General features: G+C 35.7%; 1 protein-coding gene across 1 annotated transcript in view; it reads right to left on the reverse strand.

Annotated features, from left to right (window-relative positions):
• LOC137637300 (uncharacterized) overlaps positions 1 to 15,000 on the reverse strand; it is a 26,378-nt gene that overhangs the window by 4,062 nt on the left and 7,316 nt on the right. Inside the window, exons 5-11 of the mRNA XM_068369543.1 lie at positions 14,666 to 14,734; positions 13,443 to 13,709; positions 12,035 to 12,166; positions 10,088 to 10,219; positions 7,734 to 7,850; positions 1,193 to 1,329; positions 417 to 639 (exon numbers count right to left, since the gene is read on the reverse strand). Coding sequence (XP_068225644.1) covers positions 417 to 639; positions 1,193 to 1,329; positions 7,734 to 7,850; positions 10,088 to 10,219; positions 12,035 to 12,166; positions 13,443 to 13,709; positions 14,666 to 14,734 — 1,077 coding nt within the window. The remainder of the gene's footprint in view (positions 1 to 416; positions 640 to 1,192; positions 1,330 to 7,733; positions 7,851 to 10,087; positions 10,220 to 12,034; positions 12,167 to 13,442; positions 13,710 to 14,665; positions 14,735 to 15,000) is intronic.

The raw sequence follows: 15,000 nt of genomic DNA on the forward strand, positions 1-15,000 counted from the left end.
AATTATCTTCAAATTTAGTTTCAAGTTTCGCATGGAGCAAGTAAGATCGATAAGCCATACTTTACTGGATTTAATGTTTAACTAACCACAATTATCTTCAAATTTAGTTTCAAGTTTCTCATGGAGCAAGTAAGATTGAAAAGCCATACTTTACTGGATTTAATGTTTAACTAACCACAATTATCTTCAAATTTAGTTCCAAGTTTCTCATGGAGCAAGTAAGATCGATAAGCCATACTTTACTGGATTTAATGTTTAACTAACCACAATTATCTTCAAATTTAGTTCCAAGTTTCTCATGGAGCAGGTAAGATTGATAAGCCATTCTTTACTGGATTTAATGTTTAAACCTTTTCAATATCTTTAATGAGAAAATCACTTACAATACTAGAAATATCGATGTAAATTGCTCTTACCTATAGGGCATATGGTAGTGAACAGCTTCTTCTGAATCCGCTCTCCCCTTAAGGTGCCGTTAATTTCGCAGACTGTGCCATTTAATGGGAACTTTACCAAGACAGCAGCATAGTAGTTGGTGGCAGGTGTCAGGCCTTGTATTTCTATTGACATTTTAGTCGAAGTTTTGGAATCCCTTACTTCTTCAGAGGCGTTGATATTGCTCATGCTTTGGCCCTCCTCCTGTTGCAAAGGAATAATTACATACATATATACATAAATAATACATACATACATACATACATACATACATACATACATACATAATTCATGATAACTGTAAAGGGGAGAAGATCAAGTGGGAGGCAGAGAATTAGAATTAGGATAAGGTGAAGGAGGATAAAGAGAGAAGCGGTTAGGTGGAAAAGGATACCTTTGATCAAATGAATTATTATTATTATTATTATTATTATTATTATTATTATCATTATTATTATTATTATAAGCTAAGTTACAACCCTACTTGGAAAAGCAGAATGCTATAAGCTCAAGGCTCCAACAAGGAAAAACTAGCCGAGCGGGGAAAGGAAATAAGGAAATAAATAAACTACAAGGGAAGTAGTGAACAATTGAAATAAGATATTTTAAGAAAAGTAACAAAATCAAAACAAATCTTTCATATATAAACTATAAAAAGAGACTTATGCTACTTTGTTCAACAAAAAGTTCAAAGTTCCACATTTGAATTCTTTAGATATATGAATGAAAAAGGTTTATATGTAAGGTTATAACTCACCCAAATAACTACTCGATAGGATATGTCCTTCGAATCTGGTGCTTCCCCATCAAATTCCTTCACAAAGGATACGGTTATCTTATCCTCACCTATTTCAACGACCGGTTCCTGTCGGAAACGTTGGTATCCTTTGGGGCCTGAAACATACAAAAGGATTTTAACTTACAAGCATTCGACTTACAAACACTCGACTAACAAACTTATGACTTACAAACATTCGACTTACAAACATTCGACTTACAAACACCCGACTTACAAACACCCGACTTACAAACATTCGACTCACAAGCATTCGACTTACAAGCATTTGACTTACAAACACCCGTCTTACAAACATGCGACTTACAAACACTCGACTTACAAGCAACTTACAAACATTCGACTTACAAGCATCCGACTTACAAAACACTCGACTTACAAACATTTGACTAACAAGCATTCGACTTACAAACACCCGACTTACAAACATCCGACTCACAAGCATTCGACTCACAAACATTCGACTTACAAACACCTGACTTACAAACACTCGACTTACAAGCGCTTGGCTTACAAGCATCCGACTCACAAACATTCGACTCACAAACATTCGACTTACAAACATTTCGACTTACATGTATTCGACTAACAAACACCCGACTTACAAACATCCGACTTACAAACATTCAACTTTACAAGCACCCGACTTACAAACACTCGACTTACAAACATCCGACTTACAAGCATGTGACTTACAAGCATTCGGCTTACAAATATTCGACTTACAAGCATGTGACTCACAAACATTCGACTTACAAATATTCGACTTACAAGCATTCAACTTACAAACATTCGACTCGCAAACATTGGACTTACAAACACCCGACTTACAAACATTCGACTTACAAGCATTCGACTTACAAATATTCGACTTACAAGCATCCGACGCACAAGCATTCGACTCACAAACATTCGACTTACAAACATTCGACTTACAAGCGCTTGGCTTACAAGCATCCGACTTACAAACATTCGACTCACAAACATTCGACTTACAAACATTTCGACTTACATGTATTCGACAAACAAACACCCGACTTACAAACATCAGACTTACAAACATTCGACTTACAAACACTCGACTTACAAGCATTCGACTTACAAACATTCGACTTACAAATACCCGACTTACAAACATTCGACTCACAAGCATTCGACTTACAAGCATTCGACTTACAAACATCCGACTCACAAACATTCGACTTACAAACATTTCGACTTACATGTATTCGACTAACAAACACCCGACTTACAAACATCCGACTTACAAACATTCAACTTTACAAGCATCCGACTTACAAACACTGGACTTACAAACATCCGACTTACAAGCATGTGACTTACAAGCATTCGGCTTACAAATATTCGACTTACAAGCATGTGACTCACAAACATTCGACTTACAAATATTCGACTTACAAGCATTCAACTTACAAACATTCGACTCGCAAACATTGGACTTACAAACACCCGACTTACAAACATTCGACTTACAAGCATTCGACTTACAAATATTCGACTTACAAGCATCCGACGCACAAGCATTCGACTCACAAACATTCGACTTACAAACATTCGACTTACAAGCGCTTGGCTTACAAGCATCCGACTTACAAACATTCGACTCACAAACATTCGACTTACAAACATTTCGACTTACATGTATTCGACAAACAAACACCCGACTTACAAACATCAGACTTACAAACATTCGACTTACAAACACTCGACTTACAAGCATTCGACTTACAAACATTCGACTTACAAACATTCGGAAATACAAACACAAATCCAACAGAAAATAACTTAAATAAGATAAAGAAATACAGTAAAAAAAAATAATATATCATTTAATACAGTAAGCAAAACAACATTTGTAATAACCTGATGTCTATTTCATATGAACCCCGACTATTTGCTGACTTATGTAGTCTAGAAGTTTTATTCCAGCTTTGACCAAGTTGTGGAATGATCTTCCCAATCGGTAGTTGAATTGGTTGAACATCAAAAGTTCAAACTTGCAGCAAATGTTTTCATGTTGAACAGGCTGACATAAGTTTCTCTATAGTTTATATAGGAAAGATTTATTTCATTGTTACTGTTCTGAGAATATTTTATGTTAATTGTTCATTACTTCTATTGTAGTTTATTTTTTTTCCTCGCTGGGCTATTTTTCACCTTTGGAGTACTCGGGCTTATAGCATCTTGCTTTTCCAACTAGGGTTGTAGCTTAGCAAGTAATAATAATAATAATAATAATAATAATAATAATAATAATAATAATAATAATAATAATAATAATAGAATTGTAGCTTAGCTAATAATAATAATAATAATAATAATAATAATAATACTAATAATAATAATAATAAGTTTGTAAGTTGATGAATATTTTCGTTTTTAACTTCAAGCAAAATAAATTTTAAAAATTCATCCTTTCATTTTCAGAAGAATAAATAAAAATATGATCTTTTTATTTTATGTCACTACTACTTATAGTCCTCTAGAAGTTACAATCATAGTTGGAAAAGCAGACTGCTATAACCTCATGGACTCTAACAGGGAAAAATAGCCCAGTGAGGAAACGAAATAAGGAAATAAGTAAACTGCAAGAAAGCTACAACCCTAGATGGAAAAAGTAGGATGCTATAAGACCATGGACTCTAACAGGGAAAAATAGCCCAGTTAGGAAAAGAAAAAAAAATGAAATAAATAAACGACAAGAGAAGTAGTGAACTATTCAAATAACGTTTTAATAACAGTAGCAACATCCAAATAGAGCTTTCATATATATAAACTATAAAAAAAGATTTATGTCAGCCTCTTCAACATAAAACCATTCGCTGCAAGTTTGAACTTTTGAAGTTCCACCGATTCAACTACCTGATCAGGAAGGTCATTCCACAACTTGGTCACATCTGGACTAAATCTTCTGGAATACCGTGCAGTATTGAGCCTCACACTGTTAAAAATTTACATTAAAAAAACGGTAAATGCCTAGCAACATTTATTCTATGATTTTTACCGTTTTAATAACGGATTTATTGACGTAAAGGAGTGATATTACGGTCACCAACCCGTGAAAGATAATAACAAAGTAAGGTAAAATTACAGTCGCCTGTATTTTGCTGAAATACGGCTAAGAACAGTATATTTTAACGGAGAATTTCCCATTAAAATTACGGTTTTATTTAACAGTGCGTGATGAAGAAGGCATGACTATTAACCACGTTTCGCCAAGACCAGCCATTGATAAAGAGCAACAAGATGTCACGACTATTAGGTTTTGCATGAATGAAACAGGTTTGCCTCCACACAAACAATGCGATCTTATCTTAATCAGCAATTATTTCAGTGCAGCTTTGTTCATTTTTCGTTGTTTACCAATGCCAACATATCCGATAATATTTATGATCATTATTGCTTGCTGAGCTACAACACTAGTTGGAAAAGCAGGATGCTATAAGCTCAGGGGCTCCAACAGGGAAAATAGCCCAGTAAGGAAAGGAAACAACGAAAAATAAAATTCTTGAGGACAGTAATGACATTAAAATAAATATTTTCTATATAAACTATAAAAACTTTAACAAAACAAGAGGAAGACAGATAAAAAAGACAGAACAGTGTGCCCGACTGTACCCTCAAGCAAGAGAACTCTAACCTAAGGCAGTGGAAGATCCTGGTACAGAGGCTATGGCACTATCCAAGACTAGGGAACAATGGTTTGATTTTGGAGTGTCCTACTCCCAGAAGAGCTGCTGACCATAGCTAAAGAGTCTCTTCTACCCTTAACAAGAGGGAAGTGGCCCCTGAACAATTACAGTGCAGTAACCCCTTAGGTGAAGAAGAATTGTTTGGTAATCTTAGTGTTGTCTGGTGTATGAGGACAGAGGAAAATAAGTAAAGAAAATGCCAGACTATTCGCTGTGTGTGTATGTGTGTGTAGGCAAAGGGACAATGAACCATAACCAGAGAGAAGGATCCAACGTAGTACTGTCTGGCCAGTCAAAAGACCCCATAACTCTCTAGCAGTAGTCTCTCAACGGATAGCTGGGGCCCTGGCCAACCTACTACCTGCATACGAATATCTAGAAACCTAATTGAAAACAAGAACGTTATATTATCCATGCCAGATAAAGGGAAAGGTATTACTATCATGAAAAAAGTGATTATGTATAAAAAATCACGAATATTCCTGATAATCCAATGCATTTTGAAAAAAAAAAAAAATGTAATTTCAATAGGAAATTCCCCGTAATAATATCCTGTTCTCAGCCGTATTTCAGTAGAATACAGTCGACCGTAATTTTACCATAATTTATTATTATGTTTTACTGGTTAGTTACCGTAATATCACTCCTTTACGTCAATATATCCGTTTTTAAAACGGTAAATGCCAGGCAACATTTATTCCAGGATTTTTACCGCTTTTTTCCTGCACATTTTTAACAATATCTAAATATAGATAAACAGATAAACATGTAACCGATGAAGAACATAAACACTTGTGTAAGCCTTTGGTCATAATCCTGTAATGATATAATTTAACTGTTTTTCTGTTATTAGACTTCCATTCTAAAACTGTGGATACCTATAGTCCATTTCTTTTAGCGATGCATATTTGCACCGACTCGCAGCGGTGCCCTTTTAGCTCGGGAAAAGTTTCCTGATCGCTGATTGGTTAGAATGATCTTGTCCAACCAATCAGCGATCCGGAAACTTTTCCGAGCTAAAAGGGCACCTCCGCGAGTCGGTGCAAATCTTGTCCAACCAATCAACGATCCGGAAACTTTTCCGAGCTAAAAGGGCACCTCCGCGAGTCGGTGCAAATCTTGTCCAACCAATCAACGATCCGGAAACTTTTCCGAGCTAAAAGGGCACCTCCGCGAGTCGTTGCAAATCTTGTCCAACCAATCAACGATCCGGAAACTTTTCCGAGCTGAAAGGGCACCTCCGCGAGTCGGTGCAAATATGCATCGCTAAAAGAAATGGACTATAGACTTTATCGAATGCTTAACAATAAACATCCATAGGAACAATTTGTTTGCTTAGCAGAAATTCTAAGTTTAATATACTGAGCAAGATTACTAAATGGGTCTTTGTTTAAAGGCAAGGGACAGTGGCATTACCCTATCAAGCAGGACAATGCCCTAGAGACTGACCGTATAATATTAATATTATTACTTAATAAGCTAATACCCTAGTTGGAAAAGCAGGATACTATAAGCCCAGGGGCTCCAAAAGGGATAATAGCCCAGTGAGGAAAGGAAACATTTTAAGAACAGTGACAACATTAAAATGAATATTTCATACATATGAGTAGCGGTCAAGGCCCCTCGGCACCCAAGCTAGGACCAAGGAGGGCCAGGCAATGGCTGCTGATGATTCAGCAGATAGTCTAATAGGCTCCCCCATGACCTCCATCCTTAGCTCACAAGGATGGTGAAGTTGCAGCGCCTAAAGGAACTAATGAGTTTGAGCGGGTCTCTATCCGCAGTCTGGCAATCACCAGTCAGGGACGTTACCAAGTAGACCACCACAATAAAGATAAATGATGGGAAAAGTTGCAGCGCCCAAAGGAACTAACGAGTTTGAGCGGGACTCGAACCGCAGTCTGGCGATCACCAGTCAGGGACGTTACCAAGTAGGCCACCACAATAAAGATAAATGATGGGAAAAGTTGCATCGCCCAAAGGAACTAACGAGTTTGAGCGGGACTCTATCCGCAGTCTGGCGATCACCAGTCAGGGACGTTACCAAGTAGGCCACCACAATAAAGATAAATGATGTGAAAAGTTGCATCGCCCAAAGGAACTAACGAGTTTGAGCGGGACTCGAACCGCAGTCTGGCGATCACCAGTCAGGGACGTTACCAAGTAGGCCACCACAATAAAGATAAATGATGGGAAAAGTTGCATCGCCCAAAGGAACTAACGAGTTTGAGCGGGACTCTATCCGCAGTCTGGCGATCACCAGTCAGGGACGTTACCAAGTAGGCCACCACAATAAAGATAAATGATGGGAAAAGTTGCATCGCCCAAAGGAACTAACGAGTTTGAGCGGGACTCTATCCGCAGTCTGGCGATCACCAGTCAGGGATGTTACCAAGTAGGCCACCACAATAAAGATAAATGATGGGAAAAGTTGCAGCGCCCAAAGGAACTAACGAGTTTGAGCGGGACTCGAACCGCAATCTGGCGATCACCAGTCAGGGATGTTGCCAAGTAGACCACCAAAATAAAGATAAATGATGGGAAAAGTTGCATCGCCCAAAGGAACTAACGAGTTTGAGCGGGACTCGAACCGCAATCTGGCGATCACCAGTCAGGGACGTTGCCAAGTAGACCACCACAATAAAGATAAATGATGGGAAAAGTTGCAGCGCCCAAAGGAACTAACGAGTTTGAGCGGGACTCTATCCGCAGTCTGGCGATCACTAGTCAGGGACATCACCACATAGACCACCACAATAAAGATAAATAATGGGAACTTATAAGCTTACCTCCAGCACAGGGATCTTCTGGACCAGAACACTTTCCTGTCACATTGTTGCAAGTTCCACCTACACAGTGATTACATTTCTGTAAACAGTTCACTCCCCAGGTACCAGGATCACAACCTGAAAAGTGGAAAAGGGTGTTTAATTACAAGACCACTATACTACCGCTAGAGAGTTATATGGTCCTTTGACTGGCCAGACAGTACTGCATTGGATCCTTCTCTCTGGTTACGGTTCACTTTCCCTTTGCCTACATATACACCGAATAATCTGGCCTATTCTTTACAGATTCTCCTCTGTCCTCATTCACCTGACAACACTTGTTTCCTTTCCTTACTGGGCTATTTTCCCTGTTGGGGCCCCTGGGCTTATAGCATCTTGCTTTTCCGACTAGGGTTGTAGCTTAGCAAGTAATAATAATAATAATAATAATAATAATAATAATAATAATAATAATAATAATAATATACTGCTATATTATGCAAAGCTATTGTTTTCCTCTATTACTTTTTTATTATCTAATACAATTCGCCATATGGGAAACAAGTTAGAATTATAAAAAACTACAGAATCATATATATATCTATCTATCTATCTATCTATCTATCTATCTATCTATCTATCTATCTATATATATATATATATATATATATATATATATATATATATATATATATATATATATATATATATATATATATAAACTAGCCTGGTTTCCTCACTAAACGACCTGGAACTGACATCGTCAACATAGACAACCAAACAGAAGATCGTGATGCCAGCATACATTTTATATATATCCAAAATATATACAAAATTAAAAATGGAGTAATTACTCAAAAGTATCTATAAGATATACAATATATTAATACTAGTGTACGCGATCCATCAAAAATGACTGTCAAATATTTAGATGGATGTGCACACACACACACGCACACACATATAATGTTCGGAAATTTTTACGTACATGAATTCAGGAGAAGTTGAAGTCTTATTATCATTATTACTATCTAAGCTACAACCCTAGTTGGAAAAGCAGTATGCTATAAGCCCAACGGCTCCAACAAGGAAAATAGGCCAGTGAGGGAAGGAGATAAGGAAATAGATAAGCTATATGAGAAATAAAGAACAATTAAAATAGAATATTTCAATAACAGTAACAACATCAAGATAGATCTTTCATATATAAACTATAAAAGACTCATGTCAGCCTGTTCAATATAAAAAACATTTGCTGCAAGTTTGAACTTTTGAAATTCTCCCGATCCAACTACCCTATTAGGAAGATCATCCCACAACTTGGTCACAGCTGGAATTAAACTTCTAGAATACTGCGTAGTATTGAGCCTCATGATGGAGAAGGCCTGGCTATTAGAATGAACTGCATGTCTAGTAATACGAACAGGCTGGAACTCTCCGGGAAGATGATGTGAGTGTAAAGGATGATCAGAATTATGAAGAATCTTATGCAACATTCATAACGAACTAATTGAACGACGGTGCCAGAGATTAACATTAATATCTTCAGCGTATTTCATAAGGCGTACGCAAAGGACATTAATTATTATTATTATTATTATCATTATTATTATTATTATTATTATTATTACCTGCTAAGCTACAACCCTAGTTGGAAAAGCAGGATGCTATAAGCCCATCAGCCCCAACAAGGAAAATAGCCCAGTGAGGAAAGGAAACAAGGAAAAATGAAATATTTTAAGAACGGTAACAACATTAAAATGAAGTTCGAAGTGGCTTTTAAGAATAATAATATAAAAAATTAGAACTACCATTATTGCACATTATTTTATCTTGTTTCTCTTCCTTTTGTTGTTATTTTCAAGTCTTTATATTTTATATATGAAAGATTTATTTTAATGTTATTATTGTTCTTAAACTTTTCTTGTAGTTTTTCATTATTTCCTTTCCTCACTGGGGTATTTTTCCTGTTGGGGCACTTGGCTTATAGCGTTCTGCTTTTCCAACCCGGGTTCTAGCTTAGCAAGTGATAATAATAATAATAATAATGATAATAATAATAATAATATTAATAATAATAATGATAAGAAGAAGAAGAAGAAGAAGAAGAAGAAGAAGAAGAAGAATTATAATACTAATAGATATGATAATAATAATAATAATAATAATAATAATAATAATAATAATAATATTATTAACAATAATAATAGTAATAATAATGACAATGATAATAATAATGATAATAATAATAATAATAATAATAATGATAATAATGATAATAATAATAATAATGTGATCGTGGGTAGGTAATGGACGCAAGTTCAAAGAGGCTTTTAAGAATAAAAAAATAAAAATAAAAGTAAAAATAGAATTACCTTCATTGCACAAGTCGCCTTTCTTGCCTGGAGCGCAAGAACATCCGTATGGAGAAGGTAAACAGATCTGCATATTACTTGTTACCCCTGGATTTATGGTACACGAGTCGAGGATATGGTCGCCTTCACATGCTGTCAGAAAGGGAGAGAAACAAGGAATTGGTTTCTAGTGATTTTCACCTATAATTAGATCACAAAACTAGAAAGGGGACAAGGTTAAAATCCCAAGGCTTAGAACATGGAGCAGATCAGGTATAGAAAGTACAAGCGTCTGTGAAGTATTGTAATCCACAAAAAAAGAAAGGAGACACGGTTGAAATCACAAGGCTTAGAACATGGAGCAGATAAGGTATAGAAAGTCCAAGCGTCTGTGAAGTATTGTAATCCACAAAAATAGAAAGGAGACAAGGTTAAAATCACAAGGCTTAGAACATGGGGCAGATCTGGTATAGAAAGTACAAGCGTCTGTGAAGTATTGTAATCCATAAAAAAAGAAAGGAGACACGGTTAAAATCACAAGGCTTAGAACATGGAACAGATCAGGTATAGAAAGTCCAAGCGTCTGTGAAGTATTGTAATCCACAAAAATAGAAAGGAGACAAGGTTAAAATCACAAGGCTTAGAACATGGGGCAGATCAGGTATAGAAAGTCCAAGCGTCTGTGAAGTATTGTAATCCACAAAAATAGAAAGGAGACAAGGTTACAATCACAAGGCTTAGAACATGGAGCAGATCAGGTATAGAAAGTACAAGCGTCTGTGAAGTATTGTAATCCACAAAAAAAGAAAGGAGACACGGTTGAAATCACAAGGCTTAGAACATGGAGCAGATAAGGTATAGAAAGTCCAAGCGTCTGTGAAGTATTGTAATCCATAAAAAAAGAAAGGAGACACGGTTAAAATCACAAGGCTTAGAACATGGGGCAGATCAGGTATAGAAAGTACAAGCGTCTGTGAAGTATTGTAATCCATAAAAAAAGAAAGGAGACACGGTTAAAATCACAAGGCTTAGAACACGGAGCAGATCAGGTATAGAAAGTACAAGCGTCTGTGAAGTATTGTAATCCACAAAAATAGAAAGGAGACAAGGTTAAAATCACAAGGCTTAGAACATGGGGCAGATCAGGTATAGAAAGTACAAGCGTCTGTGAAGTATTGTAATCCACAAAAAAAGAAAGGAGACAAGGTTAAAATCACAAGGCTTAGAACATGGGCAGATCAGGTATAGAAAGTACAAGCGTCTGTGAAGTATTGTAATCCACAAAAAAAGAAAGGAGACAAGGTTGAAATCACAAGGCTTAGAACATGGAACAGATCAGGTATAGAAAGTCCAAGCGTCTGTGAAGTATTGTAATCCACAAAAAAAGAAAGGAGACAAGGTTAAAATCACAAGGCTTAGAACATGGAGCAGATTAGGTATAGAAAGTACAAGCGTCTGTGAAGTATTGTAATCCACAAGAAAAAGAAAGGAGACAAGGTTAAAATCACAAGGCTTAGAACATGGGGCAGATCAGGTATAGAAAGTCCAAGCGTCTGTGAAGTATTGTAATCCACAAAAAAAGAAAGGAGTCACGGTTGAAATCACAAGGCTTAGAACATGGAGCAGATCAGGTATAGAAAGTCCAAGCGTCTGTGAAGTATTGTAATCCACAAGAAAAAGAAAGGAGACAAGGTTGAAATCACAAGGCTTAGAACATGGAGCAGATCAGGTATAGAAAGTATAAGCGTCTGTAAAGTATTGTAATCCACAAAAATAGAAAGGAGACTAGGTTAAAATCACAAGGCTTAGAACATGGAGCAGATCAGGTATAGAAAGTACAAGCATCTGTGAAGTATTGTAATCCACAAGCTCTAGCTACAATGGCAATACAAGAGTCATTTAATAAACAGACATCTCCTGTAACTCATCTGGTTGAAGTAAAGCTGAGGAAAAAATATAAGACCTCACCTTCCTCACACAATTCCCCTCTCAATCCAGGAGGACAGACACATTCTCCAGTCTCGGCATCACAAATACCTCCGTGCATGCAATCAGGGCACCAAAGGCTGCATTGGTCGCCATACCTGTTGGCTGGGCATTCTGCAACACAAAGACCAAGGAAAGGAAGACAGTATTTGAGCAATTTCATGGATATCAGTGAAAACTATGGCACATACATACACATTTCATATAAATAATTCATTAAATGTCATGTAGTTCATCTATTTCCTTATTTCATTTCCTTAGTGGGCTATCCTTTCTCTCTTGGAATCCTTGGTCTTATAGGATCTTGCTTTTCCGACTAGAGTTGTAGCTTAGCAAGTGATAATAATAATAATAATAATAATAATAATAATAATAATAATAATAATAATAATAATAATAATAATAATAATAATAATAATCTGCGTCTGTTTCTATGAAATGTTAGCTCCATATATGCTTTGTATACTTCTGTACTTCTTTGAAAAAAAATTGACTGGAATAATGACATAAATTTGGTCTACTGAAATCATGCGAGAGACAAACACTCTTTCAATGTTGTTAGGCTATGAAATCGAAATGCTTATGAAACTGGTAAAACATATTCCTTTTTATTTGATATGCGTTTTGTGAAGGCCTACAGTACATCCGGGAAAAATCTACATTCATAATGATCGATTTATTTTGTTAATGATGACATTAATTAATTAAAGATTTTTTCCTTTTTTGCTAAATGATTGGTTCAGATTTGTAATGCTAAGTTGCCCTAAAATGCTAAATTTGTAACACTGGGCTCTGTGTCTTCTGTAAATTTGTATCAGGGTGTCCATAAGAGGTTTAAGAAAACATAAAGATTGAAATAATGTCCCAATTTCTCTGCGGACCAACAATTTCTTTCTCACGTACCACCAGTGGTCCTTGGACCACCGGATGGCACCCGTGGTTCCATAGAGTACAGATACTCTATTGTATAAGTCAACAATATCATGCATGATATATTAGGTTCCATTACTTAAATAGACGTCAATAGCTTATAAAAACTATACTCATATATATTAAAATACACAATTTTCCGTGTATTTCTGATAAATAAAATAACCCACAATGTATGAAAAATGAAATTGATCTAGCTTTCGAAAGGACCATCTCCCTCTTCAGAAAACAAATGGTAAAAAAAAGGTACAGAAAGGCTCGTAAGGAATAAAAAAAAAACCTGTTACGGTGTTTTTTTTTTATACTTACAAACCTTACTGTACTTCTTTTTTAAAGGTTTGTAACCATTTGTTTTCTGAAGAGGAAGGGAGATGGGCCCTTCGAAAGCTAAATACATTTCAATTTTTTTTTTCATACATTGTAGGTTATTTTCTTCAATACTCATATACGTAATTCTTACCCCTCCTAATGATCGCAACTGCACACGCTTTTGCGCCTCCTGGTTGGCCATCATCCATTTCGAATAAATAGACACCAGACTCGTTCGTCTTATCGTGTGGTACAATTAGTTTTGATTCGTCAGTCGTGTTAATCTTCTCGCAGGGTTCTTTTGGATCTTGATTATGACGCCATGTCATTTGGGTCAAATTGAGAGGTTTCCTAAATTCAATGACGACATCATCTTCCTTATTCACCGTGATTGTCAGTTTCTTTGCCCGTGTTCTACCTATCATAGCAGAAAAAAAATATGTTTTTATTAGTTTTAAGTTTTTTTTTATACTAGCCATAAGAAAACATCTGTTGAAAATAAATTGAGATATTTATGTATGATCAAACTTATGATTGTAATGATATAGTCTTCAATTTGAATGAACAAAAAAGGTTGCTGTTTTGGTATGCGATCTCAGTATTTTCAATAGGTAAAAAAAAAAAAAAAAGAATAATGGAAAATCTAATGGTTCTTGCTTTGCCGTATGTTCGCTTCGCTCGCGAAAAAAATAAAAACATCAAACTCCGTATGTACTGGCAAACGGTAATGTTGAGCTGCGCACGCTAACATCAATGACTAATTATTATTTCTTAGATAATCATTCTCTCTCTCTCTCTATATATATATATATATGTATATATATATATATATATATATATATATATATATATATATATATATATATATATATATATATATATATATATATGTTTAGAAAATCTAATGGTTCTTGCTTGGCCGTGAAATGAAGTGAGATCGCCACTAACAGGTGAGATCGCATATCAAAGCAAAAACACGACTTTGAGCTCGCATACCAAAGCAAAAGCACGAGTTTGAGCTCGCATACCAAAGCAAAAGCACGACTTTGAGCTCGCATACCAAAGCAAAAGCACGACTTTGAGCTCGCATACCAAAGCAAAAGCACGACTTTGAGCTCGCATACCAAAGCAAAAACACGAGTTGGAGCTCGCATACCAAAGCAAAAGCACGACTTTGAGCTCGCATACCAAAGCAAAAGCACGACTTTGAGCTCGCATACCAAAGCAAAAACACGAGTTGGAGCTCGCATACCAAAGCAAAAACACGAGTTGGAGCTCGCATACCAAAACAGCGCCCAGATAAGTTACATGGTTTAGTATGATTCACAGAAATAATTGTAAGAGCAGAAGAAGCTGTAAAATGAGGTTACTTACAGTATCTGTGAAGGAGTGGAACTGTAACTTCAGTGGCTCCGTCATCGCTTGAGCATTTCACGCCCCTTTCTGTATAAAGAGAAACAACAAATATATCACCGAGTTACGCCAAACAAATCAAATTTCTCAATATTTAAGAAATGTTTAAGTTCCCGAAATGTAATATATGTACATGTATATATATATATATATATATATATATATATATATATATATATATATATATATATACATACATATATACATATTTATATGTACATGTATATATATATATATATATATATATATATATATATATATATATATATATATATATATATATATATACTTATATA

Source organism: Palaemon carinicauda, unplaced genomic scaffold (genome assembly GCF_036898095.1).
Source record: "Palaemon carinicauda isolate YSFRI2023 unplaced genomic scaffold, ASM3689809v2 scaffold64, whole genome shotgun sequence".
Lineage (NCBI taxonomy): Eukaryota > Metazoa > Arthropoda > Malacostraca > Decapoda > Palaemonidae > Palaemon > Palaemon carinicauda.